The 25071-nt window shown below is 63.6% G+C and overlaps 4 protein-coding genes across 5 annotated transcripts in view; all 4 read right to left on the reverse strand.

The window, feature by feature from the left end:
* CAMSAP3 (calmodulin regulated spectrin associated protein family member 3) overlaps positions 1-22103 on the reverse strand; it is a 71168-nt gene extending 49065 nt beyond the window's left edge. Inside the window, exon 1 of the mRNA XM_058658180.1 lies at positions 22097-22103. The gene's annotated coding sequence lies outside the window, so the exon portion shown is untranslated. The remainder of the gene's footprint in view (positions 1-22096) is intronic.
* Positions 739-10835, reverse strand: MCOLN1 (mucolipin TRP cation channel 1). Its single transcript, XM_058658181.1, has 14 exons — positions 10791-10835; positions 7969-8177; positions 6925-7092; positions 6667-6832; positions 5997-6105; positions 5696-5792; positions 5501-5600; positions 5215-5321; positions 4982-5131; positions 4198-4299; positions 3439-3561; positions 3031-3246; positions 1268-1392; positions 739-861 (listed from the first exon to the last, which is right to left on the reverse strand). The coding sequence occupies exons 1-14, from the start codon at positions 10819-10821 to the stop codon at positions 825-827; spliced, it is 1740 nt and encodes a 579-aa protein (XP_058514164.1). The 5' UTR covers positions 10822-10835; the 3' UTR covers positions 739-824.
* Positions 12401-16012, reverse strand: ZNF358 (zinc finger protein 358). The gene is made up of 3 exons (XM_058658182.1): positions 15881-16012; positions 14371-14473; positions 12401-14118 (listed from the first exon to the last, which is right to left on the reverse strand). The coding sequence occupies exons 2-3, from the start codon at positions 14441-14443 to the stop codon at positions 12509-12511; spliced, it is 1683 nt and encodes a 560-aa protein (XP_058514165.1). The 5' UTR covers positions 14444-14473; positions 15881-16012; the 3' UTR covers positions 12401-12508.
* On the reverse strand, positions 19191-23320 carry SAXO5 (stabilizer of axonemal microtubules 5). 2 transcript variants are annotated; one of them, XM_058658183.1, is made up of 9 exons: positions 23260-23320; positions 22078-22749; positions 21251-21354; positions 21062-21162; positions 20761-20873; positions 20560-20669; positions 20097-20298; positions 19735-19820; positions 19191-19419 (listed from the first exon to the last, which is right to left on the reverse strand). In XM_058658183.1, the coding sequence occupies exons 2-9, from the start codon at positions 22652-22654 to the stop codon at positions 19192-19194; spliced, it is 1521 nt and encodes a 506-aa protein (XP_058514166.1). In that variant the 5' UTR covers positions 22655-22749; positions 23260-23320; the 3' UTR covers position 19191. The 2 variants fall into 2 exon arrangements, with proteins under 2 accessions (XP_058514166.1, XP_004596076.2); XM_004596019.4 differs by lacking the exon at positions 23260-23320 and having other exon boundaries at positions 22078-22771.
* Between the last annotated feature and the right edge of the window lie 1751 nt (positions 23321-25071).

A 25071-nucleotide genomic window follows, 5' to 3' on the forward strand; every position in this document is an offset into this window, starting at 1 on the left:
CCGACAGGCGGTGCGGGAGGGGAACGGGGGGTGGGGTAACGGGCTGCGCATCCGCGGGGGTCGCATTGCCGGGGACGCTGACGTGAGCAGCCGCAGGGGACGGGGTGCACAGCCCTGGGGTCCTGGGTCACCGGCCAGGGCACGAGGTCCCCCCGGAATGAACCTGGGCAGGTCTGCCTCCATGCAACCACCCCAAGGCGCACCTGCCGGGCAAGGGGCTCGGGGTGTGGGGCGGCTTGCTGGGAGTCACAGGGAACCGGCAGAGGGGAACCGGGACTCACCCAGGGGCCGCCGCCGGGGTCCACCCTGCACCGGGTCCACCGTGCACCGACACCGCCCGGCGGCCCCTTTAAGTGACCGCGGCAGGGCCAGCTAGGCCCCGCCCACCCCCCCTAGCAAGGCTGGGAAGGTCGGCCCCGCCCACCACTCCACTAGGACGTCGGTCCCGCCCATCCCGCCATTCTAGAAAGTCGGCCCCGCCCACCCCGCCATGCTGAGAAGGTCGCGCCCGCTGCTGTGCCCTTCGCAGAGCGTGGCCGACGTCTTAAAGGGGCCGCGCGGACCGGTGGCAGCCACAGCCCCGCCCGCTAGAAAGGAGACGCCAGTTTCTTTTCCTGTTTATTTAAATTCCCATCCCTCCCCCCCAGTGTCCGGTCCGACCTGCCCAGGGCGCGGCAGGCAGCGGATCCTTAGAAGCAAACTCTGTAAATAAATAAGCGGGGGTGCGGGGGTGGGGGGCCTCTCCCGCCCCTCCCCCAACACCCCCCACTGCAGTCCGGGGAAGGGGTCAGGCTGAAGGTCCAGTGGCAGTCGCGGTCTCGTGGTCAGTTCACCAGCAGCGAGCGTTCCTCCGAGGGGTCCCTGCAGGACGAGGGCGTGGGAGGAAGGCCGTCAGCTCCTTGCACCCCTGCACCCTCCTGCTCCCGCCAGGTCAGACAGCACCCCTGCACCCTCCTGCAGCCAGGTCAGATGGCACCCCTGCACTCCTGCAGCCAGGTCAGATGGCACCCCTGCACTCCTGCTCCCGCTAGCTCAGACGGCACCCCTGCCCTCCTGCTCTGGCCAGGTCAGACGGCACCCCTGCACCCTCCTCCGACCAGATCAGACGGCACCCCTGCTCTCCTGCGGCCAGGTCAGATGGCACCCCTGCACCCTCCTCCAGCCAGGTGAGACTGAACCTCTGCACCCTCCTGCTCCCCCTAGGTCAGACAGCACCCCTGCCCTCCTGCAGCCAGGTTAGACGGCACCCCTGCACTCACTCACTCACCGGCAGCAGCAGAGGAGGCTATAGGCCGAGCCGCTGCCCCGGCGGAACTTGCCCGACGTGGGGCTGTCCTGGCACTGTGCGATGTAGTTCTGCAGCTCGCTCTTCTCGGCTCCGGCGCCTGGGTGCTGGCGGGACAAGGGGAGAGGGCGGGGAGGGCATGACTGGCACCTGCTCCCCCTCCCGGGACCTGTGCATGAGCCGTGACGGACACTTGTGGCTGTTTGGGGGTGTGGGCATTCACAGGGGGCCCCTGCTTGGTGCCCTCAGCCCGGCTGGACACAGGTGCCTGACCACAGCGCACAGCCGGACCCCGCACACTTGTGGCGGCCACAAGGAGTCGTGGCAAGGTGGTTCCCAGAGGGGGGGGACAGAGCAACAAGCAGGTGTCTGCTTGCATGGGGCCCCACGCATGAGAACACGGCAGGCAGGCAGCTGCGGGTGACCGTGGGCTTCCCCTACCCCGTCCCCATCCCGGCCAGGAGCTCTTCTGAGCTACCACTGTCCCTTCAGCCCAGAGCAGTCAGCAATGACAGCGACATTTGACAGCTGGCCCGTAGCTGGCTTTGCCCCTGGTCGCCATGGGCTGGAAGGCATCGGAGAAGAGATGGAACTGAGCTGGTCCACTTCCCATCCAGCCTCCTGCCTGTGGCCTGGGAAAGCAGTCGAGTACGGCCCAAAGCCTTAGGACCCTGCATCCGCCTGGGAGATGTGGAGGAGGCTCCTGGCTCCTGGCTCCGGCCTGACCCCTCCCTGGCTGCTGCGGTCACTTGGGGAGTAAACCAGCTGATGGAAGATCTCGCTGCCCTTCCTACTCTTTCTATAATTCTACCTTGCAAATAAACCTTTCACATCTATGTTAAATACACATCCACGTATGCACCCGTCTTGTTCAGGGACTCGGCCCAGTGAGAGAGAGAGGCTGAGCGTGCTCCGTGGACAACACTTAGTGAGCCCTTCTGGGGAGGCCAGCTTCCCTCCCTGGGCCCAGCGGTTAACCTTGTACTCAGAAACCTGCCCAGCTGCAGTGGACGGTGCCCGTCCCCACGAGTCCCCCGACCTCACCCCCGGCGTCAGTCCGTCCCCACGTGCCCCCCGACCTCACCCCCGGCGTCAGTCCGTCCCCACGTGCCCCCCGACCTCACCCCTGGTGACAGTCCGTCCCCACGTGCCCCTCACCTCACCCCTGGTGACAGTCCGTCCCCACATGCCCCCCACCTCACCCCTGGTGACAGTCCGTCCCCACGTGCCCCCACCTCACCCCTGGTGACAGTCCGTCCCCACGTGCCCCTCACCTCACCCCTGGTGACAGTCCGTCCCCACGTGCCCCCACCTCACCCCTGGTGACAGTCCGTCCCCACGTGCCCCTCACCTCACCCCTGGCGACAGTCCGTCCCCACGTGCCCCCCACCTCACCCCTGGCGACAGTCCGTCCCCACGTGCCCCTCACCTCACCCCTGGCGACAGTCCGTCCCCACGTGCCCCTCACCTCACCCCTGGCGACAGTCCGTCCCCACGTGCCCCTCACCTCACCCCTGGTGACAGTCCGTCCCCACGTGCCCCCCACCTCACCGCTGGTGACAGTCCGTCCCCACGTGCCCCTCACCTCACCCCTGGTGACAGTCCGTCCCCACGTGCCCCTCACCTCAACCCTGGCGTCAGTCCGTCCCCACGTGCCCCTCACCTCACGCCTCCCTCCCTGTCCCGGGCCATGGCACCGCGCCCCCTCCGAGGTCTCCCCGGCCCCACCGCAGGCTCCTGCTGACCTTGATGGTGTCGTAGGCGCCCGTGATGAGCGCGATGAAGAGGCTGAGGACCATGTAGATGAAGAGGCTGATGAAGGAGTAGAGGTAGAGCTGCGAGAAGAGCCACACGAGGCTGCTGCGGCCCTGCTGCGCCTGCATGGCCGCGAACGTCACGAACATGTCGTCCCCGTTGATGAGCGAGAAGAGGCACTCGGACACCATGGACAGCGAGCGGAACTGTGGGGTGGGGGCGGGCACGGCAACGCCAAGGTCAGGGGGCGATGCCAGGCTCACAGAACTCAACTGAGAACCAGGGGCCGGGGGTGGGGAGGCGCAGACAGTGTCACACTAGGCCCACGGCAGAGGCACGAGGAGCGGGTGGGGCCGGGGATGCCCCCCGTGGGGTGGGCCCGCACGGCCCCCCACTACCTTCACGTGGTAGGGCCCCAGCACGATCCAGCCGCAGAAGCAGTAGCCCAGGTAGATGACGGCCACGCAGCAGCAGAAGCGGATGACGCTGGGCAGGGCCACCCGCAGAGTGGCGATCAGGATCTGCAGCGGGCAGGGCAGAGGGCCCGGGCTGAGGGTGTGGACGCCTCCCCCAGGGGGGCTGCGAGGGGCCCTGGGGTGCAGTGGGGGGGCAGAGGGCCCTGGGGTGCAGTGGGGGCGCAGAGGGCCCGGGCTGAGGGTGTGGACGCCTCCCCCAGGGGGGCTGCGAGGGGCCTCGGGTGCAGTGGGGGGGCAGAGGGCCCTGGGTTGCAGTGGGGGCGCAGAGGGCCCGGGCTGAGGGTGTGGACGCCTCCCCCAGGGGGGCTGCGAGGGGCCCTGGGGTGCAGTGGGGGGGCAGAGGGCGCTGGGGTGCAGTGGGGGGGCAGAGGGCCCTGGGGTGCAGTGGGGGGGCAGAGGGCCCGGGCTGAGGGTGTGGACGCCTCCCACAGGGGGGCTGCGAGGGGCCCTGGGGTGCAGTGGGGGGGCAGAGGGCGCTGGGGTGCAGTGGGGGGGCAGAGGGCCCTGGGGTGCAGTGGGGGGGCAGAGGGCCCGGGCTGAGGGTGTGGACGCCTCCCACAGGGGGGCTGCGAGGGGCCTCGGGTGTCCCACACTGGGTGGGAAGCAGAGGCCAGGGACTGACGGGGGGCTGTGGGTGCGTCTGTCCGGGTTTACCGTGGGGTGTGGGGGCGGGGGGCTCACATTGTACTTGTGGAAGAAGGTCAGGTAGCGGATGACGCCCACCCAGACGAGCAGCGTGGAGGTGCCCAGCAGGATGCTGCACACGTCATAGCTGGCGAGGTTCTGGGGGAGCCCCAAAGTCAACCCATCTGGCCCCGCCCCGCCCTGCCCCAGGGGCGGGGCTCCGGGCTGGGGCCGGCTCCAGGGGCGGGGCCTGCATCGTTAATCACCTGGCTCCACCCCATCCCACCTGGGGGCGGGGCTCCGGGCAGGGGCCTGCCACAAGGTTAGGCATCTGGTCCCGCCCCATCCCACTGGGGGTGGGGCTCCGGGCAGTGGGCGGGGCTCCAGACAGGGGCGTGGTCTGCATCAATGTTGACCACCTGGCCCCACCCCATCCTGCCTGGGGGTGGGACTCCGGGCAGGGGGCGGGGTCTGCATCAAGGTTAGACATCCGGACCCGCCCCATACCACCCGGGGCGGGCCTCCAAGTGGGGGCGGGGCCTGCCGCAAGGCTAACCACCTGGCCCCGCCCCATCCCGCACAGGGGGCGGGGCTCCGGGTAGGGGCGGGGCTCCAGCTGGAGCTGAGCTCCGCAGAGTGGGCGTGGCTCTGGTGGGGGCGTGGCCGGCACCAATGTTAACCACCTGACCCTGTCCCATCCTGCCAGGGGGCGGGGCTCCGGGAGGGGAGGGGCTCTGCACAGAGGGCGTGGCCCCAGCGAGGCAGGGCTCCGGGCAGGGGCGGGGCTCCATATAGTGGGCGTGGCTCCATGAGGGGCGGGGCCTGCCTGCAGCGCCCTCACCTTGGCCTCGATGCCGATCTTCATGATGGTGCCCGAGATGGTGAGCAGGTCGCTGGTGACCAGCAGGATGTACCAGCCGTTGATGAACTCCAGCCGCTCCCACAGGCTGATGACCCGGCCCCGCTGCCGCCACATGAAGCCCACGAACTCCTGCGGCGGGGAGGGTGCGGGTGGGACGGTGAGGGGCCCACCCAGGGGCCCACCCAGGGGCAGCCCGGTGCGGGGACACTCACGGTCTGCAGCAGGAAGCCGCGGAGCAGCGAGCGGGCGCACAGCAGGAAGGACAGCGCGCAGGTGAGGATGACCACCACGTCGAACAGGAGCCGGAAGCTGTTGTCTCCTGCGGGGAAGGGGCAGGTGGCACCAGCCTGGGGGCGGGATGGGCAGGTCCGGGGGACTCGGACAAGGGCGGCAGGTGGGTAGCCAGGGCGCCTGCTCAGGGATGGAGTTTGGGGGTCCGCGGCACTGGCCCCGCCGGGGTTGCAGGGGGTCCCCCCACCCCCCGGGATGGGAGCTCACCGTGCCTGAAGACGCTGGTGTGCTTGCACTCCTGGATGTGGGCCCAGGTCTCCAGGCGGATGGGCACGCGCCCGCTGTGCGCCTTGTTGTCAAACGTGATCTGCCAGGGCGGAAGGGGAGGGGGTGCCCCCTGCCAGAATGAGCCTCGATCGCCCCCACCCCCAGCACCCCCAGGGGTCCGCACAGCGCCCTCACCAGCACGCTGAAGGTGTAGCAGTCTGGAATCTCATTGTTAACCAGGCTCTGCAGGTTGATGGTTTTCAGTTTGAAGTGGATGGTCACGTTGATCAGCCTGGCATGGTGGGGGGGGGGGAGGTTGGTCCGGGCTGCTCCGGGGGGGCCCCTGCCCCTGCCAGGGTCCGGCCGCTGCCCCTGCTGAGGCTGCAGCTGGCACGGGAAATAACCCTCCCTCCCCAACCCCCACCAGCCAACAGGGAAGTGAGGATCCATGCTTCCTCCCCTGGCCCCCCCTTATTCCGGGGTGAGCTGGCAGTACTTGTGAAATTTCAGGGTGAGGTTCTTATAACTCGAACTGCCGTCCACAAGGCCGAGATCCTCATTGGGGGGGCCCGGGGGTCTCTCTGGGGGATCCACCTGGATGCAGTCTGAAGAGGGGGGGTTAGGGAGAGAGCTTCAGGCTGGGTGGTGCGGTAGTGGGGGAGGGAAGCTGGGTTGGTGCCCTAGAACCTTCTTCCCAGCTTCACTTCCTGCTCGGGGCGGGGCTGTCACTCACTGCCTGCTGTGTCCCACCCCGGCCCGGGTAGGGAGCCAGGCAGGGCCTGGAGCTTCGTGGGGTCCACCCAGAAGTGTGGTTAAGGATGACATGAAGGGATACCAGGTGTGTAGGGGCAGGGGCAGCAGCTGTAGCCACCGCCTGCAACACCCACACACATCCCCAGTTCAAGTCCCAGCTGTTCCACTTCCAAAGCAGTTCGCTGCTCACGCACCCTGGGCGGGGCGGGGGGGCAACAGGTGAGGGCCCAACTGCTTGGTTCCATCCCCCCGCCACCCATGCGGGAGACCCGGATGGAGTTCCAGGCTCCTGGCTTCAGCCCGGCCTTTTACTTGCTTCCCATCCGCTGGCCATTCGCCAGGCACACGCCATGACAGGGGCAAAGTGGCATTGCCAGGATGTGCGTCCCAAGCAGCCCTCGGGGCTGGCTCACCAGTGACGACCCGCGGGTCGATGTCAAAGGTGTCGTTGGCTGGGTCCACGTGGCCGTGGGTGTAGTATCGTTGGCACAGAGCAAGCGCAGAGCCGTTGGCCCCGGGGCCACCACCACCCCGGACATAGGCGTACCTGCCCAGCGACACCTCTGGCAGTATCAGGTACTGCAGGCAGAGAAGCGAAGGGGTGGAGGGGGAAGCAGGTGAGCCCTGGTCCCCTGGGCCACCTAACCCACCCTGTGCCCACCTCTGCCCACCTGGTCCACGGCATAGAAGATGGCCTGGTACAGCTGCTCCTGCGTGTAGGCCGCCAACGTGTCGTCTGCCCCGTCCGAGTAGCCAAGCAGGAAGAGGTGTCGGAAGGCAATGGTATTCTCCTCCCGGAACGTCACGGCCAGCTGATTGCTAAGCCCGAACAGGATGAGCTGTTGAGAGGGGCAGGGCAAGGGGGTGTTGCTGGGATGGGGACCCCGCAGGGCACTGGCAGAGGGGCGGGAGACTGCAGCACGGGAGGAGGGGGCTGGCTCGGGTTTTGGTTTTGCCATTTACACTTGGCAGGGCACACAGTGGGCGCTGGTGGGCGTCCTGGCCATGCCGGGCGACACACGTGCCACTCTGGGACTATGCCAGCGGGGTGGCTATGATCAGAGAGGCCAGCCCGCACGACCCTGGGCCAGAACAATGATCCAAAATCAACCTCTGCTCTTTGGGACATTAAAGGTGTGTTTGGACACAGGCCTTGTTTGCTGGATGCCAGGCGACAGAAGCAACCCCAGGGTGAGGGTACCGGGGACACAGTAGGTCCTGGCGCGGGAGGGGAAGTCAGAGGATGGGAACTCGCTGGGGGGCACAGCCCTGCCTGCCCCAGAAACAAGAACTGCAAGCAGTGCCCAGTTGTCACCCCTTTTCCAGGGGCTGGCACACAAGAGGGAGGGACAAATGTCTGCCCGGGCTCCCAGGGCTCTGCTGCTGTGTGACTTGGCCCAGGACCTGCAACCTCTCTGAGACTTGGTGGCTTTGGCTCATCCCAGGAGGGGGCCATGACGGCTGCCAGGACGCGGAGGGGCTCCGCGAGAGGAACTGTTCCCCCGCCCCCCCGACACACACACACACACATGGATCTTAGCGGGCGCCCCCCCGCCACACACGCACACATGGGTCCCACCTGCCACGGTCACTTTGACGCTATGGGGGGAGGGGGTGGGCAGACTCAGATCTGTTCCTAAGGCGCTCTTTCCAGGCTCAGGGTTAGGCGGTCAGGGTCATGGTGGCGGGGCAAGGGGACGCTCAGTGGAGCTAACCTGCACAGTGACCACCAGGATCTTGACCACCTGCAGCATGAGCTTGCACGGCTTGCGTCCCTTGGCCCTGAACTTGTCGCAAGGGCTCATGAAGAAGTACTTGAGCCTCCGCCGCAGGTCCTCCTCCTCCGGGGGGGTGGCAGGGGCCGGGGCAGCCCCCGCCGTCTGGGTCCCATACCCGGGGTTGGGGGTCAGGAGCCGCTCCGACTCTATGGAACAGGATGGGGGCAGTGAGGACCAGGCCTAGCAAGTCCCATCTGCCACCTACACTTGGCAGCCCAAGACCCGGGCAAGGGCTGGCACTGGGATGCAGTGGGTAAAATTGCCATCTGTGATGCCCGGCATCCCATAGAGATGCCAGTTTGAGTCCCGGCTGCTCCACTTCCCATCCAGCTCCCTGCCTGTGGCTTGGGAAAGCAATGAAAGACGGCCCAAAGCCTTGGGACCCTGCACCCACATGGGAGACCCGGAAGAAGCTCCTGGCTCCAGATCGGCTCAGCTCTGGCTGTTGTGGCCAAGTGGGGATTGAACCACATGTGGGTCAAAGGTCTTGTTCGCTCTCTGTCAATCTGCCTTTCCAATAAAAATAAATAAATCTCAAAAAAAAAAACCCAGATCTGGATAAAGAGGGACTTTAACCAGTCATACCGCCTGGCTTTACGCAGCAGCCCTGCGCTGAGGGTATGCGTCTAGATGTGGCCTCACTCGGACGGCCCCAGCTTCCTCCCATCCTGCATGGGGCAGTGGTCACTTCCTGTGGGGATGACTCTTGGGATGCCACGTCCTAAGATGGGGACTCCCAACATGGGTGGTGCCATCACAGCCCATGCACCTGCCGTGGGCTCTGCAATGGGGGTAGTGACGTCATCTCGCGGCTCCTCCCGGGGCGTTCAGCACCCTGGCTTCCCCCTGCCTCCAGGCAGCCCCCTGCTCAGCCACAGTCCACTCGGCCTCTGGACAAACACCCCAGAGGACGACAACCTTTGCCCTCGTCCTGACCCAGCCCCGTGAGGCTGCGCTGTGCCTGCAGGAGGGTGGCTGGCTGGCAACGGCCATGACACACTTGCCCTGAACATCCACGTCACCTTCCTAGGCGTTCAGATTCCTAGAAGTCACCGAGCCACAGGATTAGATTCCGTACTTGCCACTTCCCCCAACAGGTGACGACACCCCCATCCACCCTTCCCACACCTGCCACTTCCTCCCCCTTCCCACCAGGTGACGCCCAGCCCCATCTCCCACCTGCCACTTCCCCCACCAGATGACGCCCAGCCCCACCCCCATCTCCCACCTGCTACTCCCGCTCCCCCACAGGTAACCTCATCCCTCCCACCCCACACCCGCTACTCTCCCCCACCCCACCCCACCCCCACTGGTGACCCCCCACACACACACACACGTCACTTTCCCTAGCAAGTGATACCCGTCCCATACCTTCTTGTCCCCCCTCCCCGAAGTCCTCATCTAAAAACTGCCAACAACAGGCTAGGGGGTGGTGTCAGTTAAGCCACCTGGGTCTCCCACATCCCATACTGGAGGACGTGAGTTCAAGTCTCAGTTCTGCTTCCCGGCCAGCACCCTGCAAGGCAGTCAGCCAGGACAGCAGTATTTAGCTCACAGCCCCATGCACCCCTCCACACATACACACACACAGGGGAGAGCTGCATTGCCTGGATTGAACTCCAGGACCCTGGCCATAGCACCCCGGCCCCCACTATTGCAGGCATCTGAGGAGTAAATGCATGCTTCCTCTTTCTGTGTCCTGCAATTCAGAAAGATCTTGCATCCTGCTGGTTCACTCCCCAAACGGCCACAACAGCCAGAGCTGAGCCAATATGAAGCCAGGAGGCAGGAGCCAGGAGCTTCCTCCGGGTCTCCCCTGCAGGCGCAGGGTCCCAAAGCTTTGGGCCATCCTCGGCTGCTTTCCCAGGCCACAAGCAGGGAGCTGGATGAGAAGTGGGGCAGTCAGATGCACCCATGCGGGAGACTGGTACTTGAAGGTGAGGGATTAGCCTGCTGAGCTTCTGGCGCTAATGTAAATAATGAAAGCCCCTCGCTGAGGCTAACCTGCAGCTGCTACGGGTCCAGCCACTGCAGCCAGCAGCAGACATCCGTGTGGGTCACTTGCAACAGCCTGAGGGTGTGACCCCCCCCCCAACTCTCAGCAACTCCTGGGGTCCCAGGGAAGCTCTGGAATCCCACTGGGAGAGTTCCTTGTCCTTCTAGGGCCTGCCCCACCTTCCTGTCTGAGCTGGCTGGGTGGAACCCACACGGGGGCGGGGAGGGGGGGAGCGGCAGCTGCCAAATCCAACCGCCCTCCTCCAAGCCCCTCCCCTCATTACCTGGGATGTGTCCCAGGTTGTTTACAAGCCAGGCCAAGGGACGCCAGAGGGCGGGCCCTGCCTCCCTGAACCCCTGAATCCCTGAGCCTGCTCAGCTGGGGACGCCTCATCAGATGTCACAGCTCTACTTCCAGACCCCAAAGGTGACCCCCAGGAGGGTGTCTCCCCCAAACTCCCCAGCACACACACAGAGTCCGGGGTGCAGGCAGGAGGCCCCTCGCTCGGAATGGAGTCGAATCAGTGGAGTCTCCCAAACTCCGCTGGCGCCATCAGAACCGGAGAACCCCCCGAAACCCGGGGCGCCCAGAGCACCCCTTCCGCCCCGCGCCACCCGGCTTCCAGCAGCCCACGGTTCCTGGAGAGAGACGAGTCTCCAAAGGGAGACTCCAAGGGGAGCTCCGCCGCGCCAGGTCGGCTGCCGGGGCGCCTCGCACTGGGGGTGCTACGAGGGGCGCACCCCACGTCGCCGCGCGCCCTCACCTGAGCCGCGCGAGCCCGCGGCGGCCGCCATGCCGGGCCGGGGAGCGCGGGACGCGGCGGGCGGGCAGGAGGGCGGCCGGGCAGCCGGGCGGACACGCTCCGAGCGCCCGCCGCTGTCACTGCAGGCCTCGCTCCCCGGCCGCGCCGCTTCAAACCCTCCGCCGCGTCAGCTGACTCGAGCGCGGTCACATGACCCGGGGCGCCCCGCCCCTCCGCCCCTGGGAGGCCCACGTGATCGCCCAGCCCAGGCCACGCCCACCCCGCTCCGAGCCGGGATAAACAGCCCTCCCCGCCTTCTCGGCCGTGCGCATGCGTTATATCGCTGGGCGGGGGGGGGGAGAGACTGGCTCGTCCGAGATGGCCGCGCGGTCCTAGCGCCGACGGGCGTGCTCGGTGGGGGAGGGGCTGCCTCTGAGCAGCTCCCTGGCCTGCTTGGCGCCCGCCGCTGTCCAGCTCGTGACCCTTGGACATGGCAGAACTTGACCCGTTGGCCCGCGGGGGGTGGACTCCGCTGACCCCTGGCGCCATCAGCAAACCCTTCTGACCACATCCCCTCACTTATCCTAAATGGGCCTGGGTCGTTGCAGCAAGGTCAGCTCTTCCCGACCCCCGTCCTGCGTCCTTCCCCATTGGCCACCTTGCTCTGCCCCTCAGGCAGCCCCTTCTGGTAGCACGTTCTCTCCCTCCGCTCTTGTTTTCCATTTCCGGGACTCCTGTGGTCTAGCCCTCTTTGCACCTGCCCTTGCTGGCCCTAGGGCCTTCACGGACCCACCCATCGGAGCAGCTCTCAGGCTGCTCGTTTGCAACGTGAGGATGCTAGAATACACATTACATCGTCCATGGGCTGCCCCTCCCACCATGCCCCCCACCGCCCCGCCACCAGCACCCAGTCTAGATCGGAAATCTTCCTCTGCTGCTTCCAGAACACACCCTTCCCTGATACCTCCACTCGCTCTGTCCATAATGGCCAGCAGCCATGACCCAGGTCTATTCCAAGGGAAGGCTGAGCTGGGGGATTGAACCTGGAACCCTAGCATGGGGTGCGGGTGCATAGGGTCAGACGCGTATCCTGAACACCTGTGAGTTTGTGAGGTGTGTCAGGCTCAGAGCCATGGTCATCTTAATGATCGCTGAGATGAACACGGTACCCGCCCCGTGCCCCACAGCGCTCTGCGGGGTTCAACACTGGTGAAGCAGCAAAGTGGCCGGGTCTTGCTTTTTGTCCAGTGCTGTGCTTAGAGTGTCCGTGGCTAAGGGGAAGCTAACAGTGCAGGGGGTGGGGTGGGGCGGGGAGTGGTCCCTTGTCAACCCCGGGGACCAGCATTCCTGGGAAAGCTAGAGGAAGAAGGTCTACCTGATTCAATGGCCAGGTCGGCTTCCCCACCGACCTCCGAGGGAGTGAGTGGTCAGACCTGGGGACAGGGGGGGTAGTTGGACTGGGTTTGTGGTGTCTGCTAGCCCAGACGGAATGAACTTGAATGGGAAACTGGGAAGTTGTGGGAAGTGGCTTTACAGATTCTGCCTGGTCCTAGCCACACTCCCCTCCCTCCACATCCTGCAACTAGCGGGGAAAAAAGCGCAAAAGGCAAGGCAACGCGCAGACGCCGAGCGGCAGTGGGAGAATTTTACTAAGTGCACCACACATGACAATCCCAGTCCCCACCCCACCCCACCTCACCCCCAGGGGGGATGCTGGCGTGGTCCCCCTCCCCACTCCTTCAGCCATCGGGCCCCAGCAGTGCCCCTGGCTCCTGGCCCCACTGGGGACCCTTGCCGCTCGGGAGAGCTGGGCTGACCACCTCACGGGTGGGTGAGCAGGGTTCCGATGGAGGCTGGGGACTGGGCGCCTGGTCTCCTGCAGGCTGGGGGCTGAGGGGAGAATTCGAGGCAGGGAGAGCTTTGGGATCAGGACTGGGGTGGGGGTGGTGGGGACCCAGCTCGGTGTTAGGGCAAACAGCTCCGTCAGGACCCAAGAGGGACACCTCCCGGGGCCTGATTGTGGGGTTTAGGTTGGCAGCGGCGGCAGCAGCTGCAGCGGCGGCGGCTGCGGCCCCCTCATGCACACGTTTGTGTTTGGTGAGGCTGGAGGCTTGGCCAAAGGCCTTGCCACACAGCTGACAGCGGTAGGGCCGCTCGCCGGAGTGCACGTGTAGGTGCTGGAGCAGCGCCGAGCTCTGGCCAAAAGCCTTGGAGCAATGCGGGCAGGCGTAGGGCCGCTCGCCCGTGTGGATGCGCAGGTGGTGCTGCAGGTTGGAGCTCTGGCCAAAGGCTTTGCCGCAATGCGGGCAGCGGTAGGGCCGCTCGGCCGTGTGTGTGCGCTGGTGCTGCAACAGGGCCGAGCTCTGGCCGAAGGCCTTGCCGCACTGCGGGCACGGGTAGGGCCGCTCGCCCGTGTGCGTGCGCAGGTGCTTGAGCAGAGCCGAGCCCTGGCCGAAGCCCTTGGCGCACACCGGGCACTTGTGGGGCCGCGGGCCGCCGTGCGTGCGCAGGTGCTGCGCCAGCAGAGAGCCGTGGCCAAAGGCCTTGCCGCACACCGGGCAGTGGTGCGGCTTCTCGCCGCTGTGGCTGCTCCGGTGCTTGAGCAGCGTGGAGCGCCAGCCGAAGGCCTTGCCGCACGCTGCGCACTGGTAAGGCCGCGCGCCCGTGTGGATGCCGCGGTGCTGTGCCAACGTGGCGCCGTGGCTGAAGGATTTGCCGCAGTCGGGGCAGCGGTAGGGTTTCTCGCCGCTGTGCGTGCGGCGGTGCTGGCTGAGCCCCGAGCTGCGGCGGAAGGCGCGCCCGCAATCGGGACAGGAGAAGGGCCGGGGCGGGCTGGCGGGGGCGGCGGCGGCGGCAGCGGCGGGGAGCACGGCCGGGCTGGGGGCCAGGACCTGGGGCGCATCGGAGGGGCTGGAGGCCAGCTGGTCCACGTCATCGTCTGCATCTCCAACGGCGCTGAGGGCATCTTCTTCGTGGTCCGGATCGAGGATCAGGGGGACCGGACCAATGACATCAGGATCCAAGTCGAAACTGGAAGATGTGGGGTCCTGGAGATTTGGAGGATCCGGAGGGGCTGTGGGGTCGGGCTCCAGGCCCTCGAGCCCCTCGGAGCTGGGGTCCAGGTCTTCGGAGAGGTTGGTGGTGTCGAGCTCTCTGGAATCGGGCCCCACCTCCTCCACCTCGGGCTCGCTCTGCTCGCGGTCATGGCCCAGCGCTTCCTCGGTGTCAGAATCGGATATCGAATCTTGGCAAATTAACCTCAGGCCCTTGTGGCTGGGGTTCCTGACCAAGACCGAGCGCCGCCTTAGTAGCCCAGGGGCCGAGGTGCCAGCTGCTTCCGGAGCGGCATCTGCAAGGTGGGAGTAGCAGGGGGCAGACGGGAGGGTGGGTGCTTGGAGCAAGGTGCTGGCCCAAATTAGGGGTGTCAGGGTGCAAAGGATGTGCTGGGATGGGAGCTCAGTGTGTGTGGGTGGGTGAGGGTCCTGACCATTCCCCATTCTGGAAACAGATCCTCCCCCCGCGACCACGCCTCTGAGTGCGCAACTGAGGGTGTGTTCGTCCCAGACAAGGTGAGGGTGGCAGAGGGTGGACAGCTCCGCACCTGGGTGCAGGTCCTGGGCGCTGGCCCCAGGCGTCTCCAGGGCCCATCTCCACGGCCCCGCCCCCTTCTCCATGGTGACCTCCTCTGGCGGGAAGTGCGGCTCCTGGAGAGAGAGGAGAGTGTCCCGGGTTCCTGCTCACACTTTTTTTTGACTGGCATGGGTCCTCCGGGGGATGTGGGGGGGAGGGAAGCAGGTGGGAGTTCTGAATTCCTGTGTGGCGGTGGGAGGGACGGATTCGGAGGTTCCAGAGCTCTGGCCACTGGGACTGGGGCGGCTGGAAGTGTGTGCGTGGGGAGGACAGAGCGAACTCTGGCTTGCCCTACAGGGAGGGAGCCACCTGAATCCCACACCTCCCGGCTGCCAGGAGCGGCAGAAGTTTCTTCCTTAAGTTGGAAGGTGAAGGGTGGGCAACCGAGCTAGAGAGCTCCTCTGGACAGGGAACTGGGGAGCAAGCTGACCACCCCCAGACCCTCACAGGCAACAACAGGGCCAAAGCCAGGGGCCCAAACACCTGTTTTCCCATTGCACTCCAAGGACCACGAATTCCAACCCCTGGCTACAGTATGGAGGGATGTTAACCCCCCAGAGCCCCTTGGGGGAACTCCCGAGCCTTTTTCCCCAGGAAGGGGAGGCTCTCGAATGTCTGGCTGTCTGTAGGGAGGAGGGAGGCGGAGAAAGAGGGGTATGAGTTGACTAAGGCCTGACTGGACGCTGGGGAGAATGCAAGGGGTTTAGCAAATGGGAAGGAGGGGGTGTGGAATGCTGGCTTCCGGGGACTGGAGCAGGGGGAGCGCTGAAGCTGAAAAAGCCGAGGTGTTTTTTTGGGGAGGGGGAGGTTAGGGGAGTTTAACCCAGACCGGGTGGTTGATTGGAAGGTGTGGGGACAATACCCGGCTTGGAGGAGGTCTTTTGAAACAGGGGAGCCTCCCCCAGGTCCCCTCGCAGCGGCAAAGGCAGCAGGCTGAGTCCCGGAGGGAACAGGTGGAGTCCTGAGACGCCCCCCACAACACACGCACCCAGGAGGAGGGGACCCAGAAGCTGCAGAGGGGGCTGGGGGAACAATAGCCAGGGTCTTGGGGGTGAGGGATCCCAGATCTTAAACCCAGGGCCGCCTGAACTCCTTCAGATTCCAGACTGGAGGTGGAGGGGGAGAGAACATTTGGGGGACGGAATTCCTGGTTTCCAGCAGAGGAGGGTGCAAGAGAGGAGGGCGCCCCCAGCACCCCCTTACCCCGCCTGCGCCCCTTGCCCTCCAAGGCTCCCGGTCCTCCTCCTCCCCCATCCGCCATCCCCGCAGCCGCAAAGGCGGGAGCGGCTGCAAACACCGATCACCCCCACACACACCGCACCATCACCACCTCCTCGCGCGCGCCTCGGGGCCACTCCCGATCGCCAGCACCCCCACACCCCACCCCACCTCCACGGGGGCGCCATAGAGGTCGCCCCCTCCAACCCCCCCATTGCACACCCCGCCCGGTCGCCCCAGGCCCCACTCACGGGGACACTCACCCGGCGCCCCTCGCCCCTGCCCGGCCCGCCGGTGCGCCCCTACCCGCGGGCCCCGCAGCGAGCCCCCCGCCCGCCAGCCCCGCCGGCGGCCCCCTCGGCCCAGCGGCCCCGCCAGGCGCTCCCGGGGAGCGAGAGGGGCCGGCCGAGGACCGCAGCGGGAGCTGCTGGGATTTGTAGTTCGCCCGCGCCCGCCGCGGCCGTCGCCATCGCTGCCCCCGCCCCCCCAGGGCCAGCCTTTGTCCCGGGCCTGGACGCCCCGGCCACGCGCGCCCGCCGCCTTTGTTTGCACCGCGCCCGCCGGCCTGCGCCCGCACCGCCGCCCCCGGGCCCGGGCCTGGCACTCCCCATCTCTGCGTCCGTGTCTGGTCCTGTCCATCTCTGTCCATCTCCAGCTCGCTCTCTCTGTCTCTCTCTCTCTCTGCCCTGGGTCTCTCCTCTCTCTCTCTCCCTCTGTCCCTGTCCCCTGCCCGGACACATCACACCCAGGACCCGGTTCTGCCAAGCCTGAAAGTACCCCGTCTATCTCCACTTCCTCCTTCATGTCTCCCCCCAAAAAACACTGGCAGCTCCCCCCGCACCCCTTTTCTCCTCGCACTATGATTGAGTAAACCACAAATGGCTAAATACTAAAATGAAATAGACACGAGACAGCTGAATGGTAGCTTATAGCCATTTTAAGGTATATAGCAGCCGGTCCTGTATACAAACTAAAATTGAAATGTCAATGAGCTAACCATAGGTTGTGGTTAAGAACTTTTTTTTTTTTTTCTTAACATACTGGTTACGCAAAACCATGTCAATTCCATAATGTTACAAATTGCTGTTAATGTTATATTGGGACTCTTAATTGACTGGGATGATATTCTACCAGCTCTAACTTTGGACCAGAAATGGTCTCCCCAAGAAACTGTTCAACCCATCTGGACAATAAGTAGCTGGACTCTATGTTGGGTATACGTTTGCAAGGAAAGAATCTTGATTGAATTTGAACTGTAATACTGCATCAAGGTGGAGGAATCCACCAGGGGGGAGGGGCGTGGGGAGGGGTGGGGTGATTCCCAGAGCCTATGAAACTGTCACATAATGCATAATAATTAATAAAAAAAAAAACCTCCACTGCACCCCGAAAACACACCTGCAGGAGAATGGGGTTGCGGATCTGTTGCTTCAATGGCCCCAGCCTGCCAGCGGCTGTGTTCCCCACCCCTCGGTCCTAGGGCAGAATGCCAAGTGCCACAAAGGCCGGTGTGGGTCTGTCTGGGGTATGATGGGGGCAGTGTCAAAGGCGGTGTGGGTCTGTCTGGGGTGATGGGGCCTGTCTGGGGTGATGGGGCCTGCCGGCACTGCACCTGCACATACTAGATCGCCCCCCCCCACCCCGGCAGCAGCTGGCGGCTTACTGGGCTGCGATGGGACAAGGCCACGCTGACCAAACCTGCTTGCCCTAACAGAGCCACAAGGCCAAGGTGGTGCAGCCACACACGGAGGCACACACCCCAACCTCCCCCATCCCCTGGGCCTGTGCCACTGCCTGCCCCTTGCCGCTTCCTGCTGAGGACCCCTGCGGTCTCATATCCACCCTGCTTGGGAGAGAGGAAACAGTCCCTGGGACCACCTCCACCATCCCTTCTGCTTCCTGCTCCCCTACCCCACCCCACCTCTGTCCTGCTGCCAGTCTCCTGAGCCCACATTTGCTCACAACTCCCTAGCATTTGCTGAAATAAGCTGCCTTAGGTTATATATATACATATCTTCATTTTTATTGGAAAGTCAGATTGACTCAGAGAAAGAGACAGAGAGGAAGATCTTCCGTCCGATGATTCACTCCCCCAAGTGACCGCAATGGCCAGTGCTACACTGATCTAAAGCCTGGAGCCAGGAGCTTCCTCCAGGTCTCCCACGCAGGTACAGGGCCCCAAGGCTTTGGGCCGTCCTCGACTGCTTTCCCAGGCCACAAGCAGGGAGCTGGATGGGAAGTGGAGCTGCCGGGATCAGAACCGGCACCCAAATGGGATCCCGGCGCATTCAGGATGAGGACTTTAGCTGCGAGGCCACTGCGTCGGGCTCAGGTCTTTTATATTTTAATGACAGGTAGTTTTCAATTATATTTTTCTGAGATAGCCAGATTGAAGCCAGAAATCTGGAACTCGATCCGGTTTCCCATGTGAGTGCAGGAGCCCAAGTCCTTCCTCTGTGGTGTTCCCAAATGCATTAGCAGGGAGTTGGATCAAAAGTGGAGCAGCCATATGGGTGCTGGTTTGAGTCCCAAATGCTCCACTTCCCATCCACCGAAATGCTCCCAGCAGCCAGAACTGGACCCGGCTGGAGCCAGGAGCCCTGCACTCCATCCGGACCTCCCACCGTGTGCATCAGCCCTTGGCGATCACATTGGTGCCACTATGAGAGCTGCCCCAGGGTCAGCAGCTCTCCCAAACTGCCTCTCCCATGGAGACAATGACCTGGCCTTGGGTTGGTGGCTTTGGCCTTGCGGGATCTGACTAGGTTCTAGAAAAATCCAGTTCATCCTTTGCCCATGAGAAACCCGACGGTCTACAGGGAGGCAGGCACACCCCAGATGCAGCTTTACCCCCAACACATCTTGACCTCAAACCTTGAAGGCCAGGCGCTGTCCAAGGTGCTGGTTCTCCTTGAGTTCCTCCACCTTGCTGTGTCCTCCACCTTGCAAGTCTTGCGGCTTTGTGGCTGCCTGAACATCTCCTCCCACCTTGGACCAGCAGTTGTCTCACTGGGTTTTGTCCATGTGTTCCAGGGCCTTCTTCTGACCTTGTGGCCTGACATTGCAGTGGTCAGCATGACCTTCAGCTTCCAGCATGGGTTCACAGCGGAGGAGCTACGCCCTCCCTCCTTGGTCCCCCCTACAACCCAAATCTCGTATCATTGCCTTCTCCGCCCTCGTTATTGTCACAAGGGACCCTCTCCTTCCGGGACCCCAGCCTCACCCTCAGGGACAGGTGCCCACACCATTCTCATAGACAACAATCAAATGTGGGAGTTACCCATTCGGTCCACTGAGGTTGGCAGTGGGTAAAATGACTTGCCCAAAGCTGACATAGGAGGTGCAGGTGCCAGGAGCCTGCCACCTCAGCTCCCATCCCATGCCTCCATTCAGCACTGTACCTCACTTGAACCAGTCCTTGGGGTCTACGAACACATCCCTCCAGGTGTCTAGCGGGGGGGATTCCAGGCACAGCATCATTTGTCTCCAGCACAGCCCCCACCCACCCAAGCCTCGCCTTTCATGCTTGAGCAACAGGGATGAGTGAGAGATTGCCATGATGATTTTTTTTATTTTATTGCTGGCTGGGGCATGGGTACAAGCGAAACTGGGGGGCTCTAGGGTCCACCTTCTCACCCAAGCAGCCTGAGCGGCCAGGGGTGCCCAGGGGCACGTGGCTTTCTTGCATATTGTTGGTCCTGAGGACAACGGGGCCCTGGTACTTGAAGCCGAACTCATCTGTGTACTGGGTGGAGAAGAAACGCTGCCTGCCCAGCGGTGGCTCTATGTGGCTGTATTTGGTCTGTGGAGTCACAGAGGGTGGCAGCGGAGTGAGGGGAGGGGGCGCTGCTGGCCTATGCTGGCCGACCCCCCCGGGGGAGCCCCTGGACCACTTTTTAGGGGCATTAGAAAGTGGAGAGGGGCTCTGTCAGGTTTGGAAAGAAACCAGGGGTGCCCCCCTGGGTGTAACCCTAAAGTAATAACCTCTCAACCCTGAGGTGACCTTGAGGGTGACCTTGAGTAAGGACCTCATCATTCTGAGATAGCTCGACCTGATTGGGGGTTACAGGGGAAGGGACATCCTCTCCACCTCCCGGCCTCGCCCCTGACCCCTCACCCGGCAAAGCATGGCCTTCGTGGCCTTGGCTGGAGGTGCCCTGTGGACCTTCATCATCTTCTGGTTCGTGGTGACAAAGTCTGCGCCTGGAAATTCAGGGGGAAAGGGCAGAGTGGAGTGACCAAGGGAGGCCCGGCTGTCCACGCTCCAGTAGGGATGGGCGGGGCCAGAGCAGCGATGGGCGGGGCCAGAGTGGTTAGAGGCGGGGCCAGAGCAGTGATAGGGGCCAGGTTGGATGGAGGCAGGGCCAGAGCTGTGATGGGCGGGGCCAGAGCTGTGAGGACGGGGCGGGAATGGCTGAGGCCGGGCAGGAAGCTTAACCAGGCTGGGTTTGGGGGCGGGGGCCTGGGCCAGGAGCTCACCAGGGACCCCATCCCACAGTTTGCTCTTCCTCAGGTGGAGGGTGGGCTCTATCTTTGGCCGCCCCTTGTCTGGGGGCAAGTAGTCCGAGCCCATGGTGGTCTGGAAGAAGTGGCTGAGCAGCTTCTCCTCCCCCAGGGTGATGTGACCCTGCAGCCTGTCGTGGCTCACGTGACGGCTGGGCGGCTGCGTCAGGGGTGGAGGCTGCAGGGAAGATCACAGGGCATGTGGGAAGCTGTAGTGTCCCTGATGTCCCGGGGAGGAGTGGGGGGAGCTGTCCAGAGGGAGGGAAACAAGAGGTGCCTCTCCCCCCATCCCCTCCTTCACTCCCAGGAGCCACCTGCTGGCCCTCCCTCCCTCCCAGGAGCCACCTGCTGGCCCTCCCTCTCTCCCAGGAGCCACCTGCTGACCCCCCCTCACTCCCTCCAAGGAGCCTCCTGCTGGCCCTCCCTCCTGCCCACCAACCTGGCCGTAGAAGTACTGTGTGCAGCTGTCAAGGCTGCCGGGGCCGGGTTGCCAGTTTCCTTTCAGGATGTGCGACTCTGGCGTCAGATCATGGTGGAGCACAAAGGGTTCTGTGGGTGGCACAGTCCAAGTGGAGCGACCCGCATTTTCCCAGGAGCCGCTGGGGTGGGATGGATGAGGGGGGGGACCCCCCCTCCGCACCTGGCTCCCGGGGGTAGTAGTGCTCAGCGTTGGTGGTCCTGCCGTGAAAGCGGCCATCTCCAGGACGAATGCTCACGTGGTGGACATGGGCCACTGCCTGGGTCTTGTCGTACCTTCAAGTAAGTGTTGACGGGTTTCCTCCCAGTCCTCTTGGGACCCACAGGTGGTGGCAGGGGGTGGTGGGGAGTGTGAGGCAAGCCTTGGGGGAGGGGTGCCAACAGCGGGAGATCTGGAGCTCTTACTGACATAACTCCCTTACCCTCCCACCCTTTGGCCAGGGAGGCAGTGATCCCTTGGGTACCTGTCCGGGGATAGGTCCTGGGGGCTGTAGAACTGCTTCTGTTCAGAACACAGCGGCCCGTAGCCGGCCTTGTCGTCTCCCAGCTGCACGCTGGAGGAATCCTGGTGGGTGAGTGGGTGGGTGGGCAGGCGCTGTGCACCTGGCCCCCACTGTCACTTGCCCCAGCCATCTACAGCCCAGCTTGTTTACCCTCCTACACATCAAGGCAGGTGGGCCCGGCAGGGCCTGGAATAGTCTCTGGTAGGTGGTGTTGTCTCGTTTCCAGTAGTCCCATCGGAGGGTGTTCGGACCCCCTGGGACCAGGCAAGAAGGGAGAGAGAGAAATTAATGGAGTCCCTGTGACCGAGGCATCTCCCTACACACACACACACACCTTGTATCTCAACCCTTGCCTGGAAGGGGAGCTAGACAGCCACCTCTCAGCCTTGACTTTCAGAAAATACTGGAGATTGAAAAGAACCCCATACCCAAAACAGCAGCGAGGCTCCCAGTGTTCCACCCCGTGCTCTGGGGTCTACCTCCCTCAGCCGCCCAAATTAAGCGACAGGCTGGTGGAATCCGCTGACACCCAGGGTCCCAACCTGGAGTCAGTCCCGTCTGGGTATGCTCTGGTCAGGGCAATGCCCACCTGGGAGGGACTCAAGCTACAGGCTGTCCTTCACGTGTGCTTTGGAGCTGGGCCCTGTGGTGGCATCCGTTCTTCGGATGCCGCAACTGAGGCTGGCAGAGGTCAGTTTGGCTCTTGGATGACACAACTGAGTGGGGAAGGGTTTGGCAAGGTTGGGGGCGGGGGAGGGCAAGAGGCGACTTAGGCATTCATGCCAGAGGCCCACCAGAACGGTAACAGAGAATGGAGAAACCGAGGGTTCAGGCAGGTCCAGGGGGTTTAAGACCGTCCCCCGAGGCGGGGGTAAATATTCACATTGGAAGTTGTTTGAGTCTCTGATGTGGGGGGCTGCCCTGGGGCATCACAGGTGTCCTTGACTCCCGCCCCCAGCTCATGCAACACATCTCACCGAGGTGGTAGCAGGGCGTAGGGGGCTGCGGGCACACGTCGTAGGGCGGAAAGAGGGCGCGGTAGGTGGTGAGTGGGAAGCGCAGTTTGTCCGGGTCGCCGGATGGCACCGAGTCGCGCGCGAAGAGGAGGCGCGCGCCGCGGATGTGCTCGCGCGCGCTCCCCGCCGGCAGCTCGGGCCAGCCGTAGGTGGCACGGGAGCTGGGGACGACGGTGCGCCCGCCCGCGCCCGGGAGCGCGTGCCCAAGGGGTGCACCGGGCGCGGTGGGCGCGCGCTCCTGCTCAGCCGGTGATGGCAGCGGCGGCGGCGGGAATGCGCGGCGCGTCTCCGCCAGGTGCTCCTCTTCCGCCCAGCGCGCGTCCACCTGCAAGAGCCGCGCGAGAGGCTGCGGACCCTGCGTGGGTGCCGGGCGGGTGGCACCGGCCTGGGAGTGGGCCGGGAAGTCCTGGTGCGACCTGGATTGCTGGAAGCCGCGGTGCAGCCGCGCGTCGTGCCCCACGCTGAAGTGCGAGGCCTTGAGAAAGTCGCGCAGCTCCGAGGGCGAGGCGCACGGCTCTACCGTGCCCGCCGCTGCCATGGTGGGGCTGTGCCACGTGCTGGAGGGATGCGGGGAGCTGCCTTCTACTTCGTTCGGTGTGCCGGACCTCGAGGAAACAGGAACAGCGCCTGGGCCTGCCCGCCGGGGAAGCAAAGACAGAGGTGGCGAGTTAAGCTGCCACCTGAAGCAGCTCCGGCAACCCACAGGCTCCCCTACCCACATTTGGAGTCCTGGCTGCTCCAGTTTCCCTCCATCTCGCTGCTGATGAGCCTGGGAAAGCCGCAGAAGATGGACCCAGTGAGTGGGCCCCTGCTACCAACGTGGGAGACCCAGGAGAAGCTCCTGGCTTCAGCCTGGCCCAGCCCTGGCCACTGTGGCCATTTGGGGGAGTGACCCAGCGGATAGAAGCTCTTCTGCTTGTCTCTCTGGCAAATAAACACAGATCTAAAAAGAAGATTCCGAAACGGTGTATGGGACCGTCTGATGATCAAGCTCACAGGCTGGCTAAGCGGGGAACAACTGGCTGAACCCTTTTGAGCCTCAGTTTCCCTGTCTGCTCATGGGGGCCCAGGCTTTACAGAGAAAGAGAGGTGGGGGGAGTCAAGCCGGATCCTGAGTCTCCCCCACGCCCCCTGGTCTCTCACATGTCCCCTCCACGCTGCTGCATTGGAGTGTGGCCCAGCCACCCTCTCTGTGACCCCTGGGGCTCCCCCTTGTCCATGCTGTCACAATGACCCCTTCCCCCTACATCAGCGCCTCTGGGGTTAGCCTGAGGGGACCAGAGACCTGCACAATGACCCACCTGGAGGGACTTCAACTGCCTGCTAAGGGGGTGGATCTTGCTAACCCCTTCAGAAGGCGGGCTGCACCTGTCCATCATGGTGATGGCCCCAAGTCCTTGAGTTCCACGCAGGAGGAGCTGCTGCCCCTCCTGGGGTCAACACAGGACTCCCAGACCTCCCCTAAGGGGCGCTTAAACAGGTGCCCCCTCCCGCCTCCCGGAATGCACGGGGGCCTGGACAAATTTATGTTTGTTTGTATCCACACTAATATCATCATTTTCCCCCCTGTATCTGGAGTCAGGGGAGAAATAGGGAGAAGCCCCACCCAGCCTCCCACCCATCCCAGGTCCCCAGTGTGGGGCATGCTCCAAGGGTCCTGCTCAAGTGGTTTGATAGTCCAACAGTTCTGAATTGCTGCCAATCTCGTCATTCCAATCATGATGAAATCTATTCAGAATCCACTGGCTGACATAGTCTCTTCATGGTTGGGGTTCTGAAATCAGCAGTTCAGTTGGAGGGATCCCCAAAGAAACTTCATCTGAGGTGATCCCAGACCTGATTCTTCTGTGTGCTTGCCAGTACAGGGTTCGGCACAGTCCGGCGCCCCAATCAGCTTATGCACATGCTGGTCGTTGCAATTGCTGGGTCAGTTCTGTCTGGCCTGGACAAATTTAAGCTGAGGCATCAGGGTAGCCACGGAGAGCACAGTCCACTGTGCCTCCCACTCATGGTCCTGCCCACCCATGACCCCCACCACCCACTCAAGCCAGGCCTGCATTCAGCTCCACCCACCAAGTCACTCCAGCCACAGTTAGCGCCACCCACCCATGATGCCACCCACTCGCAACTCTGCCCACCAGAGACTTCGCCAACCAAGTGACTCCACCCACCCATGATCCCGCCCATGCCTTGGCTCCACCCACCCCTCAGCCTTGCCCACCCTACTCCCCTGCCCCCAAGGATCCTAGGCACAGCACAGCTCTGTGCTGCCTGGCAGCAGAGTTCCTACAGGATCTGAGATCATGGGAGGTGTCTTTAGGGAGGCCTTAGCAAACAGGGCTTTGATCCGCTTGGATGCATGTCGAATTGTTTTGTTTTAGATCTACTTTATTTTATTTTTTTTAAAAGATTTATTTATTTTATTACAAAGTCAGATATACAGAGAGGAGGAGAAACAGAGAGGAAGATCCTCCGTCCGATGATTCACTCCCCAAGTCAGCCGCAACGGCTGGTGCTATGCCGATCCGAAGCCGGGAACCAGGAACCTCTTCCAGGTCTCCCACACGGGTGCAGGGTCCCAAGGCTTTGGGCCGTCCTCGACTGCTTTCCCAGGCCACAAGCAGGGAGCTGGATGGGAAGTGGAGCTGCCGGGATTAGAACCGGCACCCATATGGGATCCCGGGGCGTTCAAGGCGAGGACTTTAGCCGCTAGGCCACGCCGCTGGGTCCATAGATCTACTTTATTTTTATTGGAAAATCAGATCTACAGAGAAGAGATAAAGATCTTCTGTCTGATGGTTTATTCCCCAAGCAGCCGCTGAGGCCGGAGCTGAGCCAATCCGTAGCCAGGAGCCAGGAGCTTCCTCCAGGTCTCCCACATAGGTGCAGGGTCCCAAGATTTGGGCCGTCCTCCACCGCTTTCCCAGGCCACAAACAGGAAGCTGGATGGAAGTG

This window comes from Ochotona princeps, chromosome 33 (assembly GCF_030435755.1).
Source record: "Ochotona princeps isolate mOchPri1 chromosome 33, mOchPri1.hap1, whole genome shotgun sequence".
NCBI lineage: Eukaryota > Metazoa > Chordata > Mammalia > Lagomorpha > Ochotonidae > Ochotona > Ochotona princeps.

Excerpts from the sequence above, each read along its gene's own strand:
- ZNF358 (XM_058658182.1), bottom strand. The coding sequence starts at position 14,443 with ATGGAGAAGGGGGCGGGGCCGTGGAGATGGGCCCTGGAGACGCCTGGG. Across the intron at positions 14,119-14,370 it reads CGCCCAGGACCTGCACCCAG|ATGCCGCTCCGGAAGCAGCT; the intron begins GTGCGGAGCTGT and ends CCCACCTTGCAG.
- SAXO5 (XM_058658183.1), bottom strand. The coding sequence starts at position 22,654 with ATGGCAGCGGCGGGCACGGTAGAGCCGTGCGCCTCGCCCTCGGAGCTG. Across the intron at positions 21,355-22,077 it reads TACGCCCTGCTACCACCTCG|GGGGTCCGAACACCCTCCGA; the intron begins GTGAGATGTGTT and ends GCCTGGTCCCAG. Across the intron at positions 20,670-20,760 it reads CTACTACCCCCGGGAGCCAG|AACCCTTTGTGCTCCACCAT; the intron begins GTGCGGAGGGGG and ends TGCCACCCACAG.
- MCOLN1 (XM_058658181.1), bottom strand. The coding sequence starts at position 10,821 with ATGGCGGCCGCCGCGGGCTCGCGCGGCTCAG. Across the intron at positions 6,833-6,924 it reads TCTTCTATGCCGTGGACCAG|TACCTGATACTGCCAGAGGT; the intron begins GTGGGCAGAGGT and ends CTCTGCCTGCAG. Across the intron at positions 5,132-5,214 it reads GCGGCTTCCTGCTGCAGACC|GAGTTCGTGGGCTTCATGTG; the intron begins GTGAGTGTCCCC and ends TCCCCGCCGCAG.